The 23,716-nt window shown below is 38.5% G+C and overlaps 1 protein-coding gene across 1 annotated transcript; it reads left to right on the top strand.

Annotated features, from left to right (window-relative positions):
- Positions 1–14,459: 14,459 nt before the first annotated feature.
- On the top strand, positions 14,460–23,580 carry GCK72_005726 (uncharacterized protein; the record flags this gene model as incomplete). Its single annotated transcript, XM_053725310.1, has 3 exons — positions 14,460–14,516; positions 14,589–23,366; positions 23,410–23,580. The coding sequence occupies 3 exons, from the start codon at positions 14,460–14,462 to the stop codon at positions 23,578–23,580; spliced, it is 9,006 nt and encodes a 3,001-aa protein (XP_053589504.1).
- Between the last annotated feature and the right edge of the window lie 136 nt (positions 23,581–23,716).

The raw sequence follows: 23,716 nt of genomic DNA, 5'->3' as shown, positions 1-23,716 counted from the left end.
TGTAACTTCTGAAAAGTTGAAATGAATTAAAATGAAAAAAGGAAGCGAGACAAAGTGAATGAGAAACTCGCAAAAAGAGCAATTATCAACTCAAGAAGAGAAAGAGGAAATCTTCGTGGGAAGCGACTTTCTGTGATCAAGGCGAAATGCTGAAGAAGGTGAAAGAACTGAGTGCAAAGGCAAAAACATAGATTTAAGTTTCATCATTTCGTTCAAAATTTCAGATAATAACAACTTTTAAATGCCAAATTCGTTGACTCTGTCTGGATAGAGTTAGTGGATTCAAATGTCTTGAAAAAACATGAACTGATAGACAAATGCTAATAAAAACTAATAAAACATTCAGGATTAAGGATTAGAAGATGTACGTATACCAAGGGAATTAAACAAAGAATAAAGTGAATATTGCAGCTAACCGAAACGAGAACTGACAGCTGAAGAATGAAACGTCATCTGCTCGGAGGACGTCAGAGAGAATGGGTACAATGCGATTTGAATTCGTTTCGAAACGCTGCTCTTCCAAATTCAATTGTCCACTTTGAAGTGACATTGATAGTTGCCATTTTGGGACATTTTGTATTTTCATCTCCTTCGAAAAGGATCTTTGAGACTTTCTTAGCAACTCAAAGACACACCTATTGAATTATTTAAATGTGTCACTTGTGGAAGTTTGCATTGCAATACAAAGACGACACTAAAAAGAAATAGCATCACTTTTGATCTGTATTTTGATTGCAAAAAAGAGAATCAGACGCCACAGGAATACTGTATTCGATCTGCGTGTTACTGTAAATTTCAAGAATTGTCAGAAGTTATAATTTTCGATATTGTGAGGGTCTCTGTCTATGACTGAAATGAATCAATTCATGAATTCATGAATTCTCCAATATGTTGTGTTTTGATCAGATTCTTCCGAGTTTCTGTTTTCTACTGTAAACCGGAAAAGAGCGGTAAGTGGGTAACAAAACAAACTTCACCCGACGGAAAGCTTGTGAAATTTTCAATCCAAACTAACCGTTCATCACACGAACTGGAGAAATCATAAATGAAAAGCTCACGATATATATCTGCTGCTGACCACCTCGAGAAATGAAAAGAAACCAGACATCCGATAGAATGAGCTGGTGTCCAGAATTTAACTGACTCATCTCAACACTAAACAGCAGATGCTTTTCCCGAAGATATCAGAAAGCTCCAGATGTCGATGGATGGGAACAAGAAACAATTGGGGGGACGTAAGATATAAAAAGAAAAATCAGTTTGGTCAAACAAAACTTGTAAAACTAAAGAGTTGGGGAGGAGTTGACAAGTGCGAGAACAAACAAAGATCAGAAGCCACGAAAGGTTCTCTTCTCTCGGGCACCGGATAATAGATGTGAGGCGGCGGTGAGTTTAATTAATAGTTCTAGATACAGAATGTAATTGTAAGAGAAGAAGAAGAAAAATAAGGTCTCGAGAAGTATACGTATCTAATGTTCATTTATTATTGTTATTGTGTTAAAAATAAGGGAATGACGAAGGAGGTTTGTTGCTGTAGAGTGTTAGAAAATGGAAATATATAGGAGATGAAAATGAGAAAGCGGCAGAAAGGAAACACGCCTTTTTCAGTGGGTACGTTGGAGAATAATGAACAGATTCATGTGCAGAATCAAATGAAAAATAAGGAAAAACAGAGGGAAACAATATAACAGAATTAGAGTTACGAGAACGAATACATCACTTCCTAAAGAGGGAGAATATGGGTTTGATTAAAAAATATAATTCATATTTTGTGCAAGTTCGTCTTGTTATTTTTCATTTATGGGATTGATCAATGGACTTGATAAAAGTAAGCAACATACCAAGTTTTTTTTTGCAATCTGAAAAAAATCTTCTTTCCTGGAATCTTTGTTGATAATTCGAATAATTTAAGTTTAAGAAATTCAAAGAATACTGTAGATAGACATTAGGATTAGTATCGGTGTCGCGACGCCTTTTTTTCAGAATTCTCATGATTTCATACATAATCTCAGTTCAAACTTTGACATTTTTGACGATTTCTAACTTCCCGAGACTATAGAAAACACCTACGACATCTCCTACTAGAAAATATGCAAAAGTAAAACAATGGTCGAGAAGAAAAAGGAAATATGCAGTAGAAAAAAAACAAAAGAATGTTTTATGACGTGGAAATAACGTATTGGATCACTGAACTAAACAACTGAGGAGAAGAACAAATCTTGGAAGTAGAAGGGCGGATATTCACAATAAAATGGGAAGTTTTTATCAAAGTGCCCACTTGCCGACGGAGTAGCCAGTGCACAAAGTGCGCTCCTGATCACAGTGTAATCTATGTCTGAGTCTCCAAGTATCCAACACTGTCTCTGTTTCGCTATTGAGTTACGATGTCAGACGATCACTGGTTTAGAATTGTAATTTTGATATGATGGACAGCGAGAAGAAGTACCAGACAGAATAATACTAGTCTAGAATAACAGAGGAAAGTGGGACACACGATAACTCAAGTATTCAGTAAAACTGTTCTCTAATTGGACGTTTGGGATATACAGAAACTAGGAAAACGTTATGTGTTTCGAATGCGTGAATTACTGGAAAATAGTCTACAGTTCGAAGGCTCAAGAGAAATGAGCACAGAGAGGGGATGTTTGATAACCTGTCAGTTTTTGATAGGTATTGCCTACAGACGTCATAGAAGATATTGTTCAAGAGCGAATGAAATCATGTGATGACTGAGTGAAAGAGTCTGAAATTTCAATAACTTTTGAATAAGTAAAAAAAATTCGTGGGAGAGGGTGAGAATTTCATGAAAAATTGGTTACTCGTAAAAGTTTATTAGAAACAACTCAGTTTTCCAGGTCAGAAAAGCTCGAGAAGACAGAAAACGGAAATAGTAATAAGAAAACGTTCTCATTAAATTTCTTCTAGACATAAAAACATCAGATATCCGATTAGTGTTTTGAAAAACGAGTAAATGTTCATATAACGAGTCATAGAACTCGTCTGGACACGTCGTAAAAGGGAAGATCATTTATTTTGTCAGAAAGCCAACAAATTATTTACGGAGCAGGACCACACAAACAGACAGAGGCATGGAATACGTAATTAGCGGTAGCCGAGAATGGTTATCGGATTACAAAGAGCACATTGTGAAGGAGAATAAGAGACCCAGACATTGTGTTTCAGACAAAATAAAAAAAGCTCTTGACGATATTTTCGAGTAAAAAGGCAGCCTTTTTTGATGTTTTTTTCAAGAAAGTAGACAGCTTTCCGACGGCAAACCATATAATTATCCAAAGGAAATTGCACCGGAAAAGGTCTCAAAGACTTTTGGAAAGCGAACAAAATCATGATGGATTGAACGTTCAAGTTTTCTTTGAATTTAATAAGAACTTGACTGCTGGTTTTTAAGTTTCAAGACATCAAATGACATCAAATTACGGGAGTTTGAACATTTGATGTTTGGAAGGTCAAGAGAACCTTTTTAAATTAGAGTTAGGGTTTATGAAGTGAAGAAAGAACTTAGGAAACCTGAATTGGAATTCATGAGTGATCGTATTGATAGCAACAGCATGCTCGGGAATTCATTTCAATCAAGAAGATAACTGATCAAAATAATTTTTTAAAGAGTTCATGTTTTGTTTCAGATTTGCAGAAGCCAGCTCTCTGAGTCCTGATTTCGATCACTTCAAACTGCAGACACCATCTTTTGTTCTGTTAATCACCTTTATCTGAATGAGAATTTAAAAAGCTCCCACATAAAACTCTTTTTTCACTGTTCCGGAACTGGTTTAAAAAAACCTCATGGAATCTCTCAGAAACATTTTTATTGCATTCCAAAGATTATGAGGCTCCGACGACATGTGTTTGTTTGTGAGCCGCCATAGGATCCGCAACAAGATATTTCTTTTTTCTTCTAATTTTGTTTCTGTTTGAATGTATCCATCGAGTTCGTGTAACCAGAATCTAGGAATATTGGTTAATATCTGATTTATGTAATGGTCATCAATGATTGATTAACCAAAGCTCGATGTAAACTGAACTGGAGAATGATTGATATCACACCACCCCAGTTGTCTTCCTCGAACACTAAGTTTTCCCTGGCTAACTAGAATAACTCATTTTAAAACTTCCCATGAAACATTTCAAAAGTGGTCAACAGTGAACGTTTCAAAAGTATCAGCAAAGTTTGACAAAGTGTTTCTCGACCATTCAATGGACGCTATTCCCCTCTTCGCCGTCCCAGGTTGTAACATCCTGGCACTTCTTTTTCTCTCCTCTATCAGCTCCAATTGATTGTTCTCTTCATCATCTACAAACTCAAAACTCGGGAAAACATTGATTCGAAGAGACATCAGACACGAACGACAGGCGCCCGATGGAAGTAGCCGAGAAAGAGCTTCATCTGCGGGTATCACACACTTTTCGATCCTCTTCTTCATCTTTCTCTCTCTATTCTATACAATATCTTTTTGCTTCGCCCCCACATGCACACATACATCCTTTTCTCTTATCAATTTCCCACTTTTTATCTCTTCTTTATTGATTGATCTTGTTGTTGTTGTCTTCTTGATGTTCTGAAATTAGAGTGCAATTCTGAAAATATCTGTTATATCTATCTGTCAATATGCTAACATTTTATGAAATGATGCGACATGTGTCAACCGGATTCCAGTCGTTAAATTTCTATACGAGCTGTTCGATTTCACTTTTTTCTTTCTCACCGCCAGACTCTCCTCAGATTTTGAAATTTTCGGCTAAATTTTCTCGAAAATTTCTCAATTGTGTATGTTTATGTATCTACCTTTGTTCCATACTAATACGTTTGACTGATAATCGTACCATCCTCCTGGAAACATTTAGTGCTTCCTTTCTTACCAATGCTTACTGTAACCAGTTGATATCGATGAAATAGAAACTGTGATAGTCATTATCTACAACACCGACGAGACTTAAAATTTCTCTGAATTATAATCTGATATTGTGCGCGAGATTTTTCAGTTGCTTTCACTGCTTTCACATTTCATCAACTAATGATGACACAATTCGGGTAACTATACCATTCCTTCCATTCAGTTATTTGCTGACAATCACTGACAGTAGTTTCACACTTTTACATTCTGAAACCATGACACAAATCTTGCAAACCATTCAATGACGTGGCAGACACCTCTTTTGTCTACACTCGTTTTTTTTTCAAATCACCTCTTTTCTCGTCAAGTATCTTGTCCTCCTGCTTGTTCTCATCCTGTTCAAAAACCAATTTCATCCATATTGTTCTCATTTCTCATTTCTCACGCAAACAGTCTTCAACCTTTTTCTTCTTATCCATAACATTATTTTCAGTGTGATAATTACCCTTTCTCTCTTGTCATTTCTATAACACTTTCTATCAGAAGCTCAAAAATCAACAGCTGTCTGTTGTGAGATTTTTCTCGCAATGAGAATTCCACATCCATCCATCTTCTCTATGATCGCTGTATTCTCTCATCTTTTCTCTAATTCTTCAGACTTAAGTAACCTCAAAAACTGTTCCCACTTCGACTGGTAGCCTACTGAAACTCTGTTTTTTGTAAGTAGTCGACCCGAAAAGAGATGAAAAAGAAGTTGAAAAAAGATATCGAGAAACGTTTGGTGCTAGGACATATGTTCGACAAAAAGTGATAGGCGAAACGGCACATTTCGAGGTCAACAATGTAACTAAGAGAGAGAAAAGAGCACGGAGCATTTTCTGTCGTTTTGGTTCTTACGGATAACAAGCCACTTGGCTGGCAAAGAAACTGGCAGTGGAAACTAGATCAAACGTATCAGCAAAAAGAGAAAGTGGCATGAATGAGAGCAAAACATAAAGTATGAAAAAGAAAAGAAGTTAGGATGCAGATTGTTCTACAAGTATCTAAGAGATACCGGGCATTTTAGAAACAACTTGTCTAATCAACTCTTTCTTTAGAACTGATCCGGAATATTGAATTCTAAAAACAAAGTAGTAATCGTATATCTCAAGAAACAGTTTTGACCTACACCATTCCGTTTGTACTCTCTTCATCTTTCTCTTCCTCATGTTGATCGCTAATCACAAACACTCGTTAATTATTTGCTCTCAATTCTATCTGATACCTCTTCAATCAACACACTATTTCTTCTTGTCTTTTGTGAAGATGGTGGCAAAACGAATGTACTGGTAAGTGTAATCGAAAAGAAAAAAGTTCGATCACTATCCACCCCCACATACATACATTCATTCGTCCTATTCGAAATAAATGAACGACTACGAAATTAGAGATCTCCCCGGATCTTCTATGACGTCATCATGCCACCAGAAGCAATCTAATTATTCTGGTCAAGAGGTGTCTTCTGATGGAGCATCAGATGAATTAATATCTGAATCAGATGACACGTCTTCTTCATCAAAAAGTGTATCAACTCCACTCACAGAAACAGAAAACCACTTGAGTGGTAGCGGTTTCGTGGCAAAAGATTTACTTTCCTCTCCTACTATTCTCTTGCCGCAAACAGCTATTCGCACCTGTCAAAGCATTGATATTGATACGAACAATCGATCGAAAGATGATTATTCTATTCTGACTTCGTTTCTTTATTCTTCTTGTAATATATTTCTGAATTCAATCATTCCTGATCCGTTGGATCTTCTTGCAGCAGCGGTCGGACAATCGACCGCTCAAGCACTTTTAGTTGCACAGGTAACTGTTACTTCCGAATTCCAATCAATCGTGTATATCCCTTTTCCGCTGTGGCGTGCTCTCATTTCTGCGTTTCTTTTGCTTTTGTTCCCACTTGAACATGTGTACAGTCTTAGAGTCTTCATCTACAATCCCTCCTTCATAAGACATGATAACCTCTTGTTACACTCTTAACTTTCACTATTGATTTTTGAAGAAAAAAAAACGATAGGTCTAAAAACTTCTTAAATTGTCTAAAATCTATCTAATTAAAAAATATTGGAAGTTGCTTTACCAGTCTTGTGATTCAAATAGAGAAATTTAAACTTTTAATCTTAGCTGTGAATACGGTACTTTTATTTTCATGTAGAAGGTAATGATATGTTTTCGGTCATATTTGCAGTTTCAACCCGTTTCTGATACGATTCCTCCATAAGAGGGTTTTCTTGGGATTTTTGTAGTTTTTATAGCGTCAGAGCATTAGTCAATTGATATAATAGGTTCAAATCGAATCAATGTTCAACTAACACTATTCATTGTCCTTGTCTTTGTCCTAAATCTATCATTCCAGATCGGTTGGATGGTTTGTGTGTGTTGTCGTTGTTGTCTGTGTAAATGTGTAACAGGCGGCCGAGCGGTTCGAGGACAGAAAAAACAGCTCCAAGAACCAACGATAGCCGACGATGATGGACGTGATTTGCCTTACGAAGTACCGGGTTTAATACATATACCAAAACCCGTGTACGGTAAAAAACTATCAAAATCACGATCATCATCTGTTCCACATGTCGCTGTCCCGTCACTCGTCTCGTCCAGTTCCAACTATAAACGCATGTCAATGTGGGAAACTTCGTTGAATGTACAAAGTGACGTCGAACCGTTGCACACGCCGCCACTCGTTGTGGAACGGAAACTTGACTATATAGACAAAGAAGGCAATAATCCAAGTTGTTGTAGAGAAAAAGGAAAGCGCAAACCTGGCTTCAGACCGCTGAGAGGATCAGGATCACCGTCACCGCCGTGAGTTTTTGATTAATTCGAAAGGGGAATCAATCTGAAATAAAGCATTTCAGTGATACCTTAACATCGACGAAAGTCGCTGTTACCTCAGCATCGGAAGTCAAGAAGATCAAAGATCACAAGAAGGAATTGAAAAAGGAGAAAGAGAAAAAGAAGAAAATGGATAGGAAACAAGCATCAAGTGGAGGAGGTTTCTTCACTCGATGGTTTGGTGGTTCTGGAAGTAACACCAGTCAACAGAATCTATCAGAAGATGTGATCGATGCGCGAAGCGAACGAAAAACCGCGAAACAACGCGAACAGGAGTTATTGCAACGATCTGAAAGAAGATCCGGGGTATGTTATTTTATGGGGTTTTTTGCAAATTGTCTTGACGCAGTCAGATTACGTGTACCAGAAAGATAGGATTTAAAAAAATATACCAAAATTCGCTTGAAAATCTCATTAAAACTGTGTAGTGTTACTATGTACAAGCCAGAAGCATGTAATTCAAGCAACTGAATTCCAGGGAAGAACACACTCCCATGAGGAGTATCGTCGTCATCAACAACCAAATTTAATGGTAAATACGAACCTTGATGATGATGATTATGCAACGATTGATAGAGATCGAAGATCTAACAATCGTGAAAGTGAGTTTTTGCTGAAGATTCATAATATCCTTTATTTTTTCAGTGTCAATGCCAGCCTCGCCACGAAATGTGCACTTTGTCGATGAATCATCAGGTCCACTAAGTCGCACAATGAACGAATCAGCATTCGGTGACCGCGCCCATTTACAATATCGTCCACGTGCTCAGAAGGGAGCCGCCGGTCCAACCACCCGCGGAGCTCCAACATCATCTGTTACAAAACTTGACGAAGCAACACTTGACCTACTCCGTCTGTCCACGGAGCCAAGTCCAGTGCCAAGTAGAAGAGCTCTGCCAAAGTCGGCATCTCTTAGTTCAGTTCAACAGAAACAACCAATCAAAACAATAGATGGTGGACAACTGAGAGTTGGAAATGTGTATACATGGGATCAGAATAGTGTAGACACGGCAACTGATGATGGAAGAGACTTCAACAGAGGCGACAGATCAAGTCGATTATCTCCACAAGCAGAAAGAAGAAATGAGAGACGTAAGCATTGCTTTTCTTAAAAAGATCTAAGTTTTTCTGAATCAAACTTCATTCTTTTAATTATTCCAGAAATTCAAATTCAACAACGAAGTGCGTCAAGCGGGCCTTCTAATCGTCGTGAGACCGAAATCGAATATGAAGAAAAACGCCAAGGACCTCCAGTGGTATTGTTTTGTTTAATTTAACATTTCAATTTATCGATAATTTCAGGTTCGAACGACGGTTGAAGGAAAGCTTAAAATGGAAAAGATCGTGGGAGCCGACTTGATTACTGTAGACAGTTGCATTTCAAGTGCATGGACAGTCAGAGACACTGTCACTAATTATAAGGTTAGAATTTCATTTTCAAATACAAACTTCATTTTTAAACTTCTAGATCAAATCTACAATTGGAAAAAAGAGTTTGATTTTGGAAGAGATGAAAGACGGACAATCTAAGTACAAGGTAACTTTTTACTGCTGACTTTAAAATTTGAAATCGACGGTGTTCAGATCACTCTTATCGAAAACGGCGAAACGAAAATGGAACGAGAAGCTAATTTGAATGTTCCTGACTTTGTTGTAAGTCTTTTAAAAATTAAACTACTTTTCATTTAAAAATTCAGAACAAGAAAGATTACCTTGCCGAAGTGAGCAAGAAATTGCTCAGCGATCTCCGTGAAGATTCTGAATCTGTATCAGCTCTCACTCATATTGAAGTGGAAGTAGTGGAAGACGTCACTAATATTTTGAAGACCTACGTAATCGGAGAACGTGCTGATGATGTATTGGCTGAAGAACAACTCAGACTTCATTTCGAACAAACTGCAGATAAGACACCATCTCCAATTCCTCTTGAAAAAGTTGAAAAAATTTACGTCGATGAACTTCAGAAGGACCAAATTGAGTTGGAAGATCCAGAGAAGGCAGATATTCATTTGATTAAAGATGGACACCACTTTGAAGGAGAAGGTGCATTGAGAAGAATTAGAAGATTTGAAACTGAAGAAAGTATTGAGAAGCCAACTGTTATCAGAATGGAACCAAGATGTGCTCACGCATTTGCTGATTGCGATGTTGCGAAGAAAGAAGATACTTCTAACTACACTGTCAGAATTGCAGTTCCACTTGTTCATACTATAACTTTCTTGCTGAAACAATCGAAAATGATGAGACAACAAAAAGCAGCTGGATATGAAATGGAACAAGAAGGACAACGATTCGAAGATGAAACCACATTGAGAAGAATCAAGAGATATGAAACAGAAGAGGAAGAAGAGAAACACGTGGCTGTTGTTCAACACGTTGAAGAAGTTAAAGTAGCAACAATGAAGACTCAAAGAGAAGTTGAAGCTGAAGGTGGACAATACGAAATGTCCCAAGAAGGAATTCATCTTCGTGGAGAAGTTGCTTTCAAGAAACGTGGAAAACATCTGGATTCTGAATCATCTGAAGAAAGATTCATGGAAAGAGAAGCCGAAGGAGGGCAATATGCAATGCAAATGGAAGGAGAACGACTTCTTGGTGAGAAGAAATTCCGAAGCAAGGGACGTCATTACGAATCAGAATCTGAGGAATCGATGGCTTCGTGGAATGGAGGATCACCGACTCTTGTTGACTTGGTGAAGAAAGAATCTTCTTCAATCTTCGAGGCAACATTTGAAACTGCGAACAATCACTCTCCTATTGTAACAGAAATCAGAAGACCGAAACTGAAGAAAGAGAATACGACAATTGGATGTACGATTGCCAACCAAAAAGCGACATCAGCAAGTGCAGAACTCACCACAAAACATGTTAACATTCAAAAAGAAACTGGAAAGTTCCGTGAATTGGCCGAAGAACAGGCAATGATGTTGTGTGGATTCGAAAATCAGAAGAGTTCGAAAGAAGAAGTTTCTGCGATTCGCCAGCAGAAGAACAAAAGTGAAATTGTGTTCACTGCTGGATCAGCCGAGACTGAAAATACCACATTGTCCACTACAATCTTCCATGACGCTGATTCATTCGCTGTGGAAGGATCTTCCAAGTCGGCCAACTCAACTGCAACATACGGTCGATTCAAAGAAATGTCAGAAGAGAATGCATCGAATATGGTATATCTCCAGAAAAGTGAGAGTTCTAGCAGCAATTTGAGCGGAACTGAAGCCAGAATGAAGGTAATAGTTGCATAGAATTTAGCGAAAAAACATAATTATATGTTTCAGCACGTCCAACGTCAATCATCCGAAGCCCGTTTCACTGAATTCAAACAAGTTGCTGAGAGCTGTGCAGTCATGATCAAGAATACCGGAATCGAGCGTGGATCCACATCGTCGACTGTCGCCGAGGCAGCTACTGGTTAGTTTATTTTGTTATATCCTGTCCCTAGAACAATCTGAGAATCCCCCGCACCTGATTGATTTTGCGTGATTTGAACTGAACCATATCCCCCGTTTCAATGTTTTGCACACACCCAAAAAACCACCATAGCACACAAAAACACACCCACACCACCACCACCACCATCTCCGAGCACCGAGCACGCGCACGCCAAGTTCTAAAACGAAAAAAGAAGAAGGAAACACACCATGACCTTTTTAGATACGTAAACTTCGTCTGTAACTTCTCGTAAAGCGTCGCGCGACTTGTAAATGCGCTCTATTGTAAAGTAAGTTAGGAAGCGTCTCTCCCCCTTGCAAATGCGCTTAACCTCGATTCCCCCCTCAACTCTTGTTGTCCTAAGATCTACGAATTCGTCGCAAGGATGCGAGAGGCGAGATCACCGTGTTCGTGCTTTTCAAGAAAGTATTCGGGAACTATGTGCACGCTTCGATGCGACTTGCCTCTGGTGGGCTCCGAGAGATTCGAGAGACTCGTTCGTCCGAAAAGAAGAGTAGCAGCATCATGCAACAGCAACAGCATCAGCACACAGAAGAGTCTCACTATGCTCAGAGTTCATATGAGCACATGAGTGAACATTACTCACATTCTTCATTCTATCATCAAGGTAAGTCGGCACTTAGTGCCTCCCGCTCGTTGCATCTGCTTGTCCGTGTCGGCATTTTTTGAACTGTGAGAATATTTAATTGGAGCTGTGAGTGATTTAAAGGAGTGAGAGAGAGGGTCTGAGACTGTCAAAACACTTTCTGATGACATAAATAGACACTTGAAACCTTTCTATGACATGGCACCAGGTACTTTCGGTATTCTTACAGAGTCCAGTAGCAGCGTCAGATCCAGTTCGATATACATTGAGCTGGGCGACGACATGGAGATAATTTGTGAACATAATACTAAACACGCCATTTTAGCATACTAAGAAATTATTTTCGTCGTCTCGTACTGTTACTTTTTGTGTCAAAATATCCCAGTAGTGAATGAGTAGAGAGGGGCTCACATCGTCAAAGTCGTTTCTAAACAACCAACAAAACATCCTTTTTTGTCTTTGTAAGTCCCTAAATTTCTAACTTCTACTCCTAACTTTCGTGCCTGGTTGCCCTTTTTTAGTTTTAGTCTGACATAGTGTGTGAGGAATGGATAGGTTTTCGTCTAAAAAAGACTAAAAAAGCTTTCGCATCTTTATCTTTATTCACAACTTTTGCGTTTCTTTCTAAAAGATGAATTCAATAAATGTTGGCTTTTAGCCGAGTGAATAAAGTTTACCTACATTCCAGAGAGTGATGAGAACGGCTTAGAGCCGGAAGTCCAGCAGGTTTCTAAGCAGTTGAGCAGTATCGAAAAGCAGCTTTTGAAACTAGATGATGTCGTTGTCGGGGCTGAAGGGACTGATGTCGTCGAGGTGAAAGTGACAATCAAGAAAAGGGAACAGCATGCCAATCAATTGATTGTTGTGTTGGAAGAACCTTATGAGAATGCGATTTCTAAAGGAATCAAACAAGTGAAAAAGTCTGTAGTGGATACTTCACTTGAGAGCAGAGTCCGCAAACTGGAGCAAAGTTCTTCGTATTCCATCATTAAGAAATCGTCTTCTAAAGAGTCAGTTGTCCATACTGGTAAACCACCGCTTGAAAGACAAGCAAGTCTTGAAGGAAGATTCAAAATGGAAGAGAGTTGGTCAGCAGTTGAATGCAGAAAACGTTCTGCATCGATAGATCGTGCTTCTCTCAATCTCAGAGCTTCACAAGAAGAAGTTTGTACTGGATTCTGGAATACAACAAAAGGAGAAAGTACGAGAAGAACTCTTCTTCAAAAAGCTAAGAGTACTGAGAGCATGAGTCTTAAAACTAAATCAGCATCATTTACGAATATTGAACTGTCATGTCAGCAACAAAAAGCTGATGTCACTAGATCAACATCCACTGAAATTGCTTCTCACAGACGAGAGATTGTAGCAGCTGCGTTCGGAATCACAACGAATTCCCTTGAACGTCTTCTGAATTTCGTCGAAGATATTGATTGGGAAAGTATCACAATGATGGAATCACAAAAAGAGAGACTTTCTGTTAACCTTCAAGCACTGACAAGTTCTCCAGTTGTACTTGATATTCCGAGTGTTTTGGGAAGAATTGTGGCACCACCAGAGCAGGAAGAAAACTTTGATTTAATATTGAGAGACCGTGCTGAATCCAGAGTATTTGCTCAATTGAGAGCTTCAGCTGATGAAATGACAACTCGTGAAGTGTCATTGGGGTCAATGAGTCAGTTAGAGCAAGCCGCATTCATGAGTTTACTCATCACAAGTAGTGCCTCCAGATGTGATTTACGAACGATTGCCCCTCGTAATATCTCATCAACCACTGAAATTTTCTATGATGTTGCTGAAGAGAAAATGAGTACAAGTGGTGTAATGCGTCGTGAATCTCGAAGAGAGTACGAATCCAAAAAGTTCACATCTTCAAGAGAAGAAATTGTTCAAGGATTCTGGAAAGGAGAAAGAGATTCGGAAAGAGTTGTGAAAACTTTGAAAGATCAAATGGAAACTTTCAAACAGTCTCTAACAGTCAAGTCTTCCAAATTCATCTCTGAAACTTCTACCTTGGGAATGAGGAAAGCTGATCAAAAAGCCGAAATAACTCGTTCTCAGAAGTTGACACCGAAAGAAATTGTTTCGCAAGTATTCGGTGTTTCCGAAAGTAAAACCGATCAATTTTTCCAAGTTCTCGAGAAAATGGATTGGAGTAAAATTGAATTTGGTGAGAAAGAACACTCCGCAATTTCAGCCAATATTCGATCACTGGCACCCGAACAAAAGATATGTGATGGAATTTTAGGGAAACTTAGTGCTCCGAAACAACAAAATGAGTCTACAGATGTGAAACTCATTGAAATCAGAAAGGCATCTCTTGTTTTGTCAGTTCGTGTAGCACTCCAATCAACAATTTCCAGCAATTCTAACTTTTCTAAAAACATTTCCAATACGGAAAAAGCAGTTTTCTCTAATCTGATTAGTGTGATTGCTACCCACAATTTATCGACTATTGGCACTTCTTCTGAATTGACAACGGCTACAATAAACTATCAGGATATCCCAGAATCTCTTTCTGCTTCCAAAATTTTGATTTCTAAAAACTTGGATAATTTGAGAATTGAGATTCGTGAGCCAGTTGTTGAGGCAGTTGAATCATTCTGGGAAACAACAAATGATCAAGAAAAATTGCTATTCTGATGAACGAGAAGATTGAATCCATCTACAGTTCTCTGAATACCTTGGCAGCAAGCATGGCAAACGAAGAAATCTCTAAAGATCTCGTGAAAGAAGCTGAAACTTCTGGAGAGGTTAGCGTCAAGAGCATCAGTCCACGGGAAGTTGTCTCCTCTTCATTTCAAATTTCGAAAAGTGATATACAGCAATTCTTTAATATCATGGAAAAGATGGACTGGAGTCAAATCAATTTACCCGTTCCAGAACATTCCATTATTTCGAAAAATGTTCAATGTCTTGCCCCATCTTCATATGAATGTTCAAATATTCTTGGTAAACTGAAAGCACCGAAAATGGAAGAACAATCTGCTGACTTAAAAATACGTCAGGCACAACAATCGAAGGTTGTATTGGATGTTACTGCGGCCATGAAGAATACAATAAACTCAACTGAAACATTCTCTAAAATTCCAGAACAAGAGAAAGCAACATTCACAAATTTTGTTGGGATAATATCTACTCAAGATTTGAGTACAATGGGAACATCATCAGTAAGTCAAACTGTTCAAGTCAATTATTCTGAAGCTCAAGAGCAATTGGAAGCCAGCCGGAAACTTGTTGCCAAGAACCTGACTATTTTGAAGTCAGAAATCCGTGAAAGCAGTGAAGAAGTGGTTCAAGGTTTCTGGAATACGGCTTCAGAACAGGAAAAAGTGGGAGCAATTGTGTGTGAGAAACTGAAAAGTATTCATCATTCTCTTCAAACTCATGCTATCAGAACAGTTACTGAAAGCCTCAGTCATGATATCCGAAAAGAGCATCAAAGTCTTGTCGGGCATCATTACGTGAAGTTGTCACCGAGAGAAGTCGTTCAAGCTGCATTCGGAATTTCATCCGAATCTGTAGATCAACTTTTATCTCTTATTGAGAACATAGATTGGAGTGAAATTAATCTAGCAGAGTCAGTTCATTCAAATATTTCGGCAAATGTCAGAGCTCTTGCTTCAACTTCAGCCCAGTCGTCTGGAATTCTTGAAAAACTTATAGCTCCTAAAACCGAAGATGCTTCTGTTAATAAAGAATTCCGCCATTTGAATACTGCCAAATGTGTTCTCAATGTGATCTCATCGTTCAATTCATCAGTAACTTCTGATTCTTCTCTGCATCGAATTTCGGAGGAGGAACAAGCTATCTTCAGCAACATTATTGGTGTTATGGCTTCAAATAACCTCACAACGTCTTCTGAATCTACATCATCATCGTTTGGATTCAACAACGTTTTCGAACTTTCAGAAGCCAGAAGAGTTTTAAAACAGACGAACCAGCAAAGTTTGACAGAGAAGATAAGAGAATCATCTGAAGAACTTTTCCATGGAATTTGGAATACCGCGAATGAACAAGAGAAAGTTGCAATTGTTGTCAAAGAGAGATTGGAAACTGTACACCAATCCATGAAGACTCTTGCAATCCAGATGGCAACGTTGTCTGTGAACAGAGAATTGGCTGGAAATGAAGAAAACCTTGCGTCATTCAGGAGTGTCGTACTGCCAACTAGAGAAGTTGTTCAAGCTGCATTTGGAATATCAAATGAAAATGTGCAACAAGTATTGGAAGTTTTGGCAAAAGTTGAATGGAGTAATATTTTGTTACCAGAAAAGGAACATCGTATTCTCACCAAGAATATCAAAGCACTTGCTGAACCAAACTTCAACTGCGACAGTATATTAGGACAACTGAATACTCCAGAACAGGAATCAGAAAGTGCTGATATGCTTCTGAATCAAAAACGGAAAGCATCAATTGTGGTTCATGTCAAATCAGCTGTTGAATCTGCGATTTCCAGTGATTCAGTGTTTGTTAAATTACCTTCTGAAGAGAAAGCAGTTATCACAAATATGGCTGGATTAGTTGTCTCGAATGACTTGACATCCCTGTGCAGTAGTTCAGAAACATTTGGATTCCAACAAAGAATTACACGTAATCAAAATGCAAACATTCTTCTTTGTTCAAAGAATTCGCAGTCGCTTTTACAACGTCTTCGTGAACCGATTGAAAACCAAATACAAGGATTTTGGAACACTGCTTCATCGCAAGGAAAGTCATCACTTGTTGTCAAACAGAAATTGGATACAATGTATGAAACGCTGAAGACGATCGCTAGTCAAATGATTTCTGAAACTGTGAATCAGAACATAAAGGCTTCAGAACCAGATGCTGAGTCTATCAAAGTTATTGATAAGGCGGCAAGAGAAATCGTCACAGCTGAATTCGGTGTCAGAAGTGAAAGTGTTCAGACGGCACTCGAAGTTTTGAGTAAAATTGAATGGAATGCAATTTCATTACCAGAGAAAATACATCAAACAATATCGAGAAATGTCAGAGTACTTGCCGAGCCAACATTTAATTGTGACAGTATTCTCGGAACACTCAATCCACCGGAATCTCAAGAAGCTTCTACGGAGAAATCTTTTGCTGATTCGAGAATAATTGAAGTAGTTTCCAGAATAAACTCCGCCGTAGAATCTGTTATATCCAATGATTCGGAACTACGAAAGTTGCCAGCTGAAGAGAAAGCCGTCATCACCAAAATAGCTAGACTTGTAGTTTCAAATGATTTGACATCGATGACAAGTACTTCAAACTCGTTTGGTTATAAACAGACCGTATCTGCTCCACAAAGCACAGAAATTCTTCTCGGAACTCCAGAATCCATGTACTTGCAACAACATCTGCGAGAACCAGTCGAAGAAAGAATTCAAGGCTTCTGGAGTACTTCTTCACCACAAGAAAAAACATCATTCGTTGTAAAACAGAAGTTACACTTTAAATACGATGCAATGAAGATGCTGGCTATGCAAATTGCCTCTGAATCTGTGGAAACTGAATTGAAAGGAGCAGAAAATAATGTTGAGTTAATGAAGAACCTTGGAAGTTCAACAAAAGAAATCATCAGTTCAGCATTCGGAATTACCAGTGAAACGGTTCAAAATGCGCTTGAAACTCTTTCGAAAATTGAATGGACGGATATTTCATTACAAGAGAAAGAGCAGCAAACTGTTTCTCAGAACATCAGAGTTCTTGCTGAACCAAATTTCGATTGTGACAGTATTCTTGGAAAGCTGAGTGCACCCGAACCACAATCTGGAACAACGGAAAAGAAGTTTGTCGAACAGAGAAACATTTATCTTGTTTCAAATGTCAAATCTGCGGTTCAATCAGTAATTTCTCGAGATGCAACACTTCAAAAGTTACCGGAAAATGAAAAGTCAGCTATCATAAAGGTATCTGAAATCATTGTATCGAGTGACTTAACTTCAATGAGCAGTTCTTCGTCTGACTTCAAACTTCTACAGCAATCATCTGAACAAGGGAATGTCGACTTTTTATTGAAATCTCCAAACTCTCAAACCCTGATTGAACATCTTCGTGAACCGATTGAAAACCAAATACAAGGATTTTGGAACACTGCTTCATCGCAGGAAAAATTATCACTCGTTGTCAAACAGAAATTGGATACAATGTATGAAACGCTGAAGACGATCGCTAGTCAAATGATTTCTGAAACTGTGAATCAGAACATAAAGGCTTCAGAACCAGATGCTGAGTCTATCAAAGTTATTGATAAGGCGGCAAGAGAAATCGTCACAGCTGAATTCGGTGTCAGAAGTGAAAGTGTTCAGACGGTACTCGAAGTTTTGAGAAAAATTGAATGGAATGAAATTTCGTTACCAGAGAAAATACATCAAACAATTTCGAGAAATGTCAGAGTACTTGCCGAGCCAACGTTTAATTGTGACAGTATTCTCGGAATACTCAATCCACCGGAATCTCAAGAAGCTTCTACGGAGAAATCTTTTGCTGATTCGAGAATAATTGAAGTAGTTTCCAGAATAAACTCCGCCGTAGAATCTGTTATATCCAATGATTCGGAACTACGAAAGTTGCCAGCTGAAGAGAAAGCCGTCATCACCAAGATCGCTAGACTTGTAGTTCCAAATGATTTGACATCGATGACAAGTACACTTAGTTCCTTTGGTTTAAAACAGAACTCATCTGATCTCCAAAACACAGAAATTCTTCTCGGAACTCCAGAATCCATGTACTTGCAACAACATCTGCGAGAACCAGTCGAAGAAAGAATTCAAGGCTTCTGGAGTACTTCTTCACCACAAGAAAAAACATCATTCGTTGTAAAACAGAAGTTACACTCTAAATACGATGCAATGAAGATGCTGGCTATGCAAGTTGCCTCTGAATCTGTGGAAACTGAATTGAAAGGAGCAGAAAATAATGTTGAGTTAATGAAAAACTTTGGAAGTTCAACAAAAGAAATCATCAGTTCAGCATTCGGAATTACCAGTGAAACGGTTCAAAATGCGCTTGAAACTCTTTCGAAAATTGAATGGACGGATATTTCATTACAAGAGAAAGAGCAGCAAACTGTTTCTCAGAACATCAGAGTTCTTGCTGAACCAAATTTCGATTGTGACAGTATTCTTGGAAAGCTGAGTGCACCCGAACCACAATCTGGAACAACGGAAAAGAAGTTTGTCGAACAGAGAAACATTTATCTAGTTTCAAATGTCAAATCTGCGGTTCAATCAGTAATTTCTCGAGATGCAACACTTCAAAAGTTACCGGAAAATGAAAAGTCAGCTATCATTAAGGTATCTGAGATCATTGTATCGAATGACTTAACTTCAATGAGCAGTTCTTCGTCTGACTTCAAACTTCATCATCAATCATCTGAACAAGGGAATGTCGACTTTTTATTGAAATCTCCAAATTCTCAAACTATGATTGAACGTCTTCGTGAACCAATAGAAAAACAAGTTCAAGGATTCTGGAGTTCTGCAAGTTCGACTGAGAAGCAAGAAATGTTCATGAAAGAAAAGATCGAAACGATTCATGCAATGTTGAAAACATTCTCAGCTTCCCTTGTTAGTGAAACAGTTCATCGAGATTTCATGGCTACTGCCCAAAGTCTTGCAGCTCTGCACTCAATTCGATTGACTCCGCGAGAGATTTTGTGTTCCGCATTTGGAATTTCCAATGAGCAAATGAATGAAACTTTCCGTGCATTGAATGAAGTCCACTGGAGTGAAATTGAGATTCCATCGAGTGAAAGAGAGCATTTGTTGGCTAATTTGAGAATAGTGAATGCTGATGTTCCGAATGTATTTGGAAATTTGATCGGTCGACCAGAAGAAAATCAAGAGATTTCCACAGTTCTTTCTGAAAAACAACATGTTTCCTTTTTATTGAATCTTCAGAAAACACTGGAACAATCTATTGACAATTCATCAACATTTTCAAGGAAAAACGAGCACAGCGGAGCTCAAATTTCAAATGTAATATCTTTGATTACTTCGGAAAATTTGGGAGATTTGATATCTCAAGCTGTTCAACTCGCTCAACCAAACATGTCTGAAGAAACGATGAAAGAATTCGAAATTCCACAAAGAATTCTACTTGATAGAGTTGTTCCAGAGACTACCGAAGAGTCGATTCAATCATTCTGGAATACATCTCAACTCTCTGAAGCAACCATATCAACTATTGCTCAAAAACTATCGACATTAACTTCAGAATTTGTTGTTTCTGCAGCTAAACAAGTGAGCACTTCGTTAACTTTGGATTACCGTAGAAAAATATTCAATCAAAACTCGGAAGTGATCTTCGGAGACGTTACCAGAGATGTCGTCAAGGCAGCTTTCTCGGTCTCTGATGAGACTTTGAATCAATTATTCTTTTATCTAGAACAATCTGATTGGAGTCAAATCAAGTTGACATCGAGGCAAAAAGCGATTCTATCAGCAAATGTGAAATATGTGGCAACTTCAAATCTGAGTACTCTTCTTGGTCATCTCGTCTCTAAACCAGAAGAAATCGAACATTCGGAAGTTTCAATGGCAGAAAAACAACGAGTGGAAATTGAAAATACCTTCAAAATAAGCAGTATTCTACTGGAAAGTAGTTTGTTGAGTGAAAACAGTGAGGAGGAGAAAGCAACATTGTCAAATCTTGTGAAACTTCTCACTTCTGTTGATCTGAAAACAGCAATTCAAAAGGCGGCTTTCGACAAAAAACCTGATTCCCTCGAAGCGAATACTTCCATAACTCCCGTCATGAAAATCCAAGAACATGTTCGTCAACCAGAAGAACACGTCGTCCAAGGATTCTGGAGCAATGATCGGCCGCAGCAAGAAACTGTTGACTTTGTGATTCGGAAGATTGAAGTATTGAAGAGTATTCTGAATTGTTACTCTGTTGCTGAATGTCGAGGAACCATGAACATTTCAGAAGTAGTGAAAGATGCATTTGCTGTAAGTGACCAGACTTACTATAAGATTCTGAAAGTATTGGGATCAATGCAAAGTGCTGAAATTCCTGATACAGTCAAAGAAACTCTTTCGAAAAATCTTCAAATTCTGAATTTGCCACCAGTTGAGTCATTAATTAATTCGGTCCAACAAGAATCCTCAGTCGGCAAAACAATTCGAAATCAACAATTGGCTCAGTTCTTATTCAATTTCAAATCTTCCGTTGATTATGAAATTGGAATAACCGCGAACCTTTCTCAATCATCAGAAAAAGAGAAGATAGTTCTCAACAATTTGGTTGCAATTCTTTCATCTGTTAATCTCTCGAACATCGTTCGAGAGAACGTCCCACTTCCAACTTCTGAAGAATCCGTACTTGACTTCTCGATTCAACTTCCAGAAACCAACCGTTCAATCACGACAACTCAAGATTATGTGAATGTTCTCAGACATTATCTTCAAACATTCGCTATACAAAGAACGTCGACTGAAGTGAACAGAGTCATTGAAATTATCAAAACTTCTCAAAGCTTCCATTTGGTTCATACGACAGTTCTTGAGGAAATTAAAACTATTCAATTGAGAATGGAAGTTTTGAAAAAAGTTCTTTTGAATCAAGCAACGGCCGAAGAAATTCTTCAAGAAGCATTCCAAAGTAGTGAACAACAAATGGAAGTATTCCAGAGAATCATTGAGAATGTGCATTGGGAAGAGACTCAACTAACAGAAGATATCATCCGAAATCTGAGAATCAACTTCAGTGCAATTCCTAATTTCGAAGGATCACTCGGGTGCTTGACAGCTCCAGAAGAGCAGCAACATTCAGTTGATACCAATGTGTCGTCAGTGAGACGTGCTGATGCTGTAATTAATCTAATGGCAGCTGCTGACAATGCGATCTCAACTAGTTCTTGTCTTTCAATGATGGAATCAGATGAGAGACTTCTTCACAAAACAATGCTGAAGACAATGGCTGTTTGTGATTTGACTGCACCAGCAGCTAGTTCAGAAATCGAAACTATGACTCAAGGTTTCTATCGGAAAGTTGAAGAATTCAATACCGAAAAGCAAGTTTCTGAAAAACTGATGAGTAATGCTGAGATGGAAGCTTTTGAGACATCAGAGGAAGCCGTCCACGGTCTTTGGTCAAGTCGAAAAGAGAAGGAAACGTCTCAAATGATCCTCCAGGCAAGAGAACTCGAAAAAGCTACTCTTGCAACATTGGCAAGTGTCGAAGAAGAGAATTCAATTTATACTGAATTGGCATCTTTCGGTTCAAAAGAACAAATCGAGAAGTTGGTTTCCATTGAACTGCGAGACATCATTGAAAACAGTTTTGGTATTTCGGAGCAAAGTTTGGATAAACTTCTGGAAATTGTTCCGAAAATGGATTGGAGTAGTCTAACAATGCCCATCACTCAAAAAGATCTTGTTGTGAGAAACTTGACATTGCTTGTTCCAGCTGAAGCGAACACCATGGAATCGGTTGGAACTATTCAGGCTCCACCCGAAGAAGAAGCTTTTGCTGAGCTGGATCTGAAGCAAGCGAGAGAAGCAAAAGTGATGATGGATATTCAAGAATGCGTATTCACGACTTGTGTTGGATATACTGAAATGAATAAACCAAATGATTCAGAAGTAACCAGTTTCTCAGCGCTACTCGGTACTATGTCTATCTGTGATCTTGTCACAATGGCTGCTTCAAACATTCAAGTTGACAGTAAATACGACTACTATCGTAGGCCAGCACCAAAGGCTGCAGAAGTCACAATCACTGGGTGTAATGCTGATGCATTTTCATTGGCTCTGCAAGAAACTGGAGAAGTGACGTCATCGGGTATCTGGAGTACTGTATCCACATCTGAAGCTGCTAAAACTACTGTTTCCGATAAGATAATCTCTGTTTCAAAAACACAAATGTCGACTAGGGCAAGTAGTGAACAAGTTATTAGTCATGACCATGAGTTGAAGAAAGATTCCGCAGAAACAATTGAAAAGAAAATTCCAGATTCCCTTCAAGAAACTCTTCAGCAGAATTATTCCATCGATCGATCCGATTCGAATGTTCAAATTCAAGGTGCTACTGCTTCTGAGTCATTCGAAGTAAAGTATCCAGAATCAAGAGATGATACTGTTAGTCAAACTATGAGGTCTCAAAGTCAGAAAGATCTTCAATTCGGAGGAACATTTGGAGATCTTCAACCACCTCTTCCACAAGAAGAAGATACTGAAATGACGATACGTCAAAGCAGACTCTACAGATCTTCAAGTCAAGTAAGAGCTCCTTCTGAAGAGTCAATTCACAGAACAGAAGCATTGAGAAGATCAGAATCATTGGAATCAAATGCCAGAAAGACTTTTGTCGAAAAAAGACGCGATAGCATTTCAATGAGTCAAAAAGCTTCTGTGGAAAGAGAAACAAGCATGGAAGCAAGAGTTTTAAGACCAGAAGTCTCCGTTCCAGTTGAATCTCTTCAGAAGACCAAACCTAAGGAATTGACTTCTACCTCAATTGCTGAATCAAAAGATTTGAATGTCTGTGGAAGTTGGACAACAGCTAAACCTCCAATTGGAGCAAAGGTTTCCCTTCAAACTAAAAAAGTACAGAAAGAGGTCACTTCAGCCACGATGACGGTAGCTAGTGCTAGTGTTAATTGTGAAGTAGGTCTAGAAAGTAAAAGAGCTCAAAGTGGTGATGCTACAGGATCATTGGTTCGTGCTAAGAGCATTGAAGAAGTGGAAAGAGAATTTGGAGTGGAAGTGGCATCGACAGAAAAGATCTTGGAGAAGAGAGAACAGATTGAGTCGTGGATTAAGAGCTTACCACAGAGTATGGAAGTTGAAGAGACAGCAGAATTTGGAGATGATGAAGTGAAAATTGGAGGTGTTATGGGAGTATTGAATGCACCGAAAGAACATGATGAAGAAGTTGAAAGCAGTTTAGTAATGAAGAGAGCGGCGAGTGAAGTCAGAAATTTGAAAGCTGCCACAAAAGAATCTATTGACGAATC

Source organism: Caenorhabditis remanei, chromosome II (assembly GCF_010183535.1).
Source record: "Caenorhabditis remanei strain PX506 chromosome II, whole genome shotgun sequence".
Lineage (NCBI taxonomy): Eukaryota > Metazoa > Nematoda > Chromadorea > Rhabditida > Rhabditidae > Caenorhabditis > Caenorhabditis remanei.
Note: the sequence above shows the minus strand (reverse complement) of the source record. Positions and strands in the feature narration are given on the sequence as shown.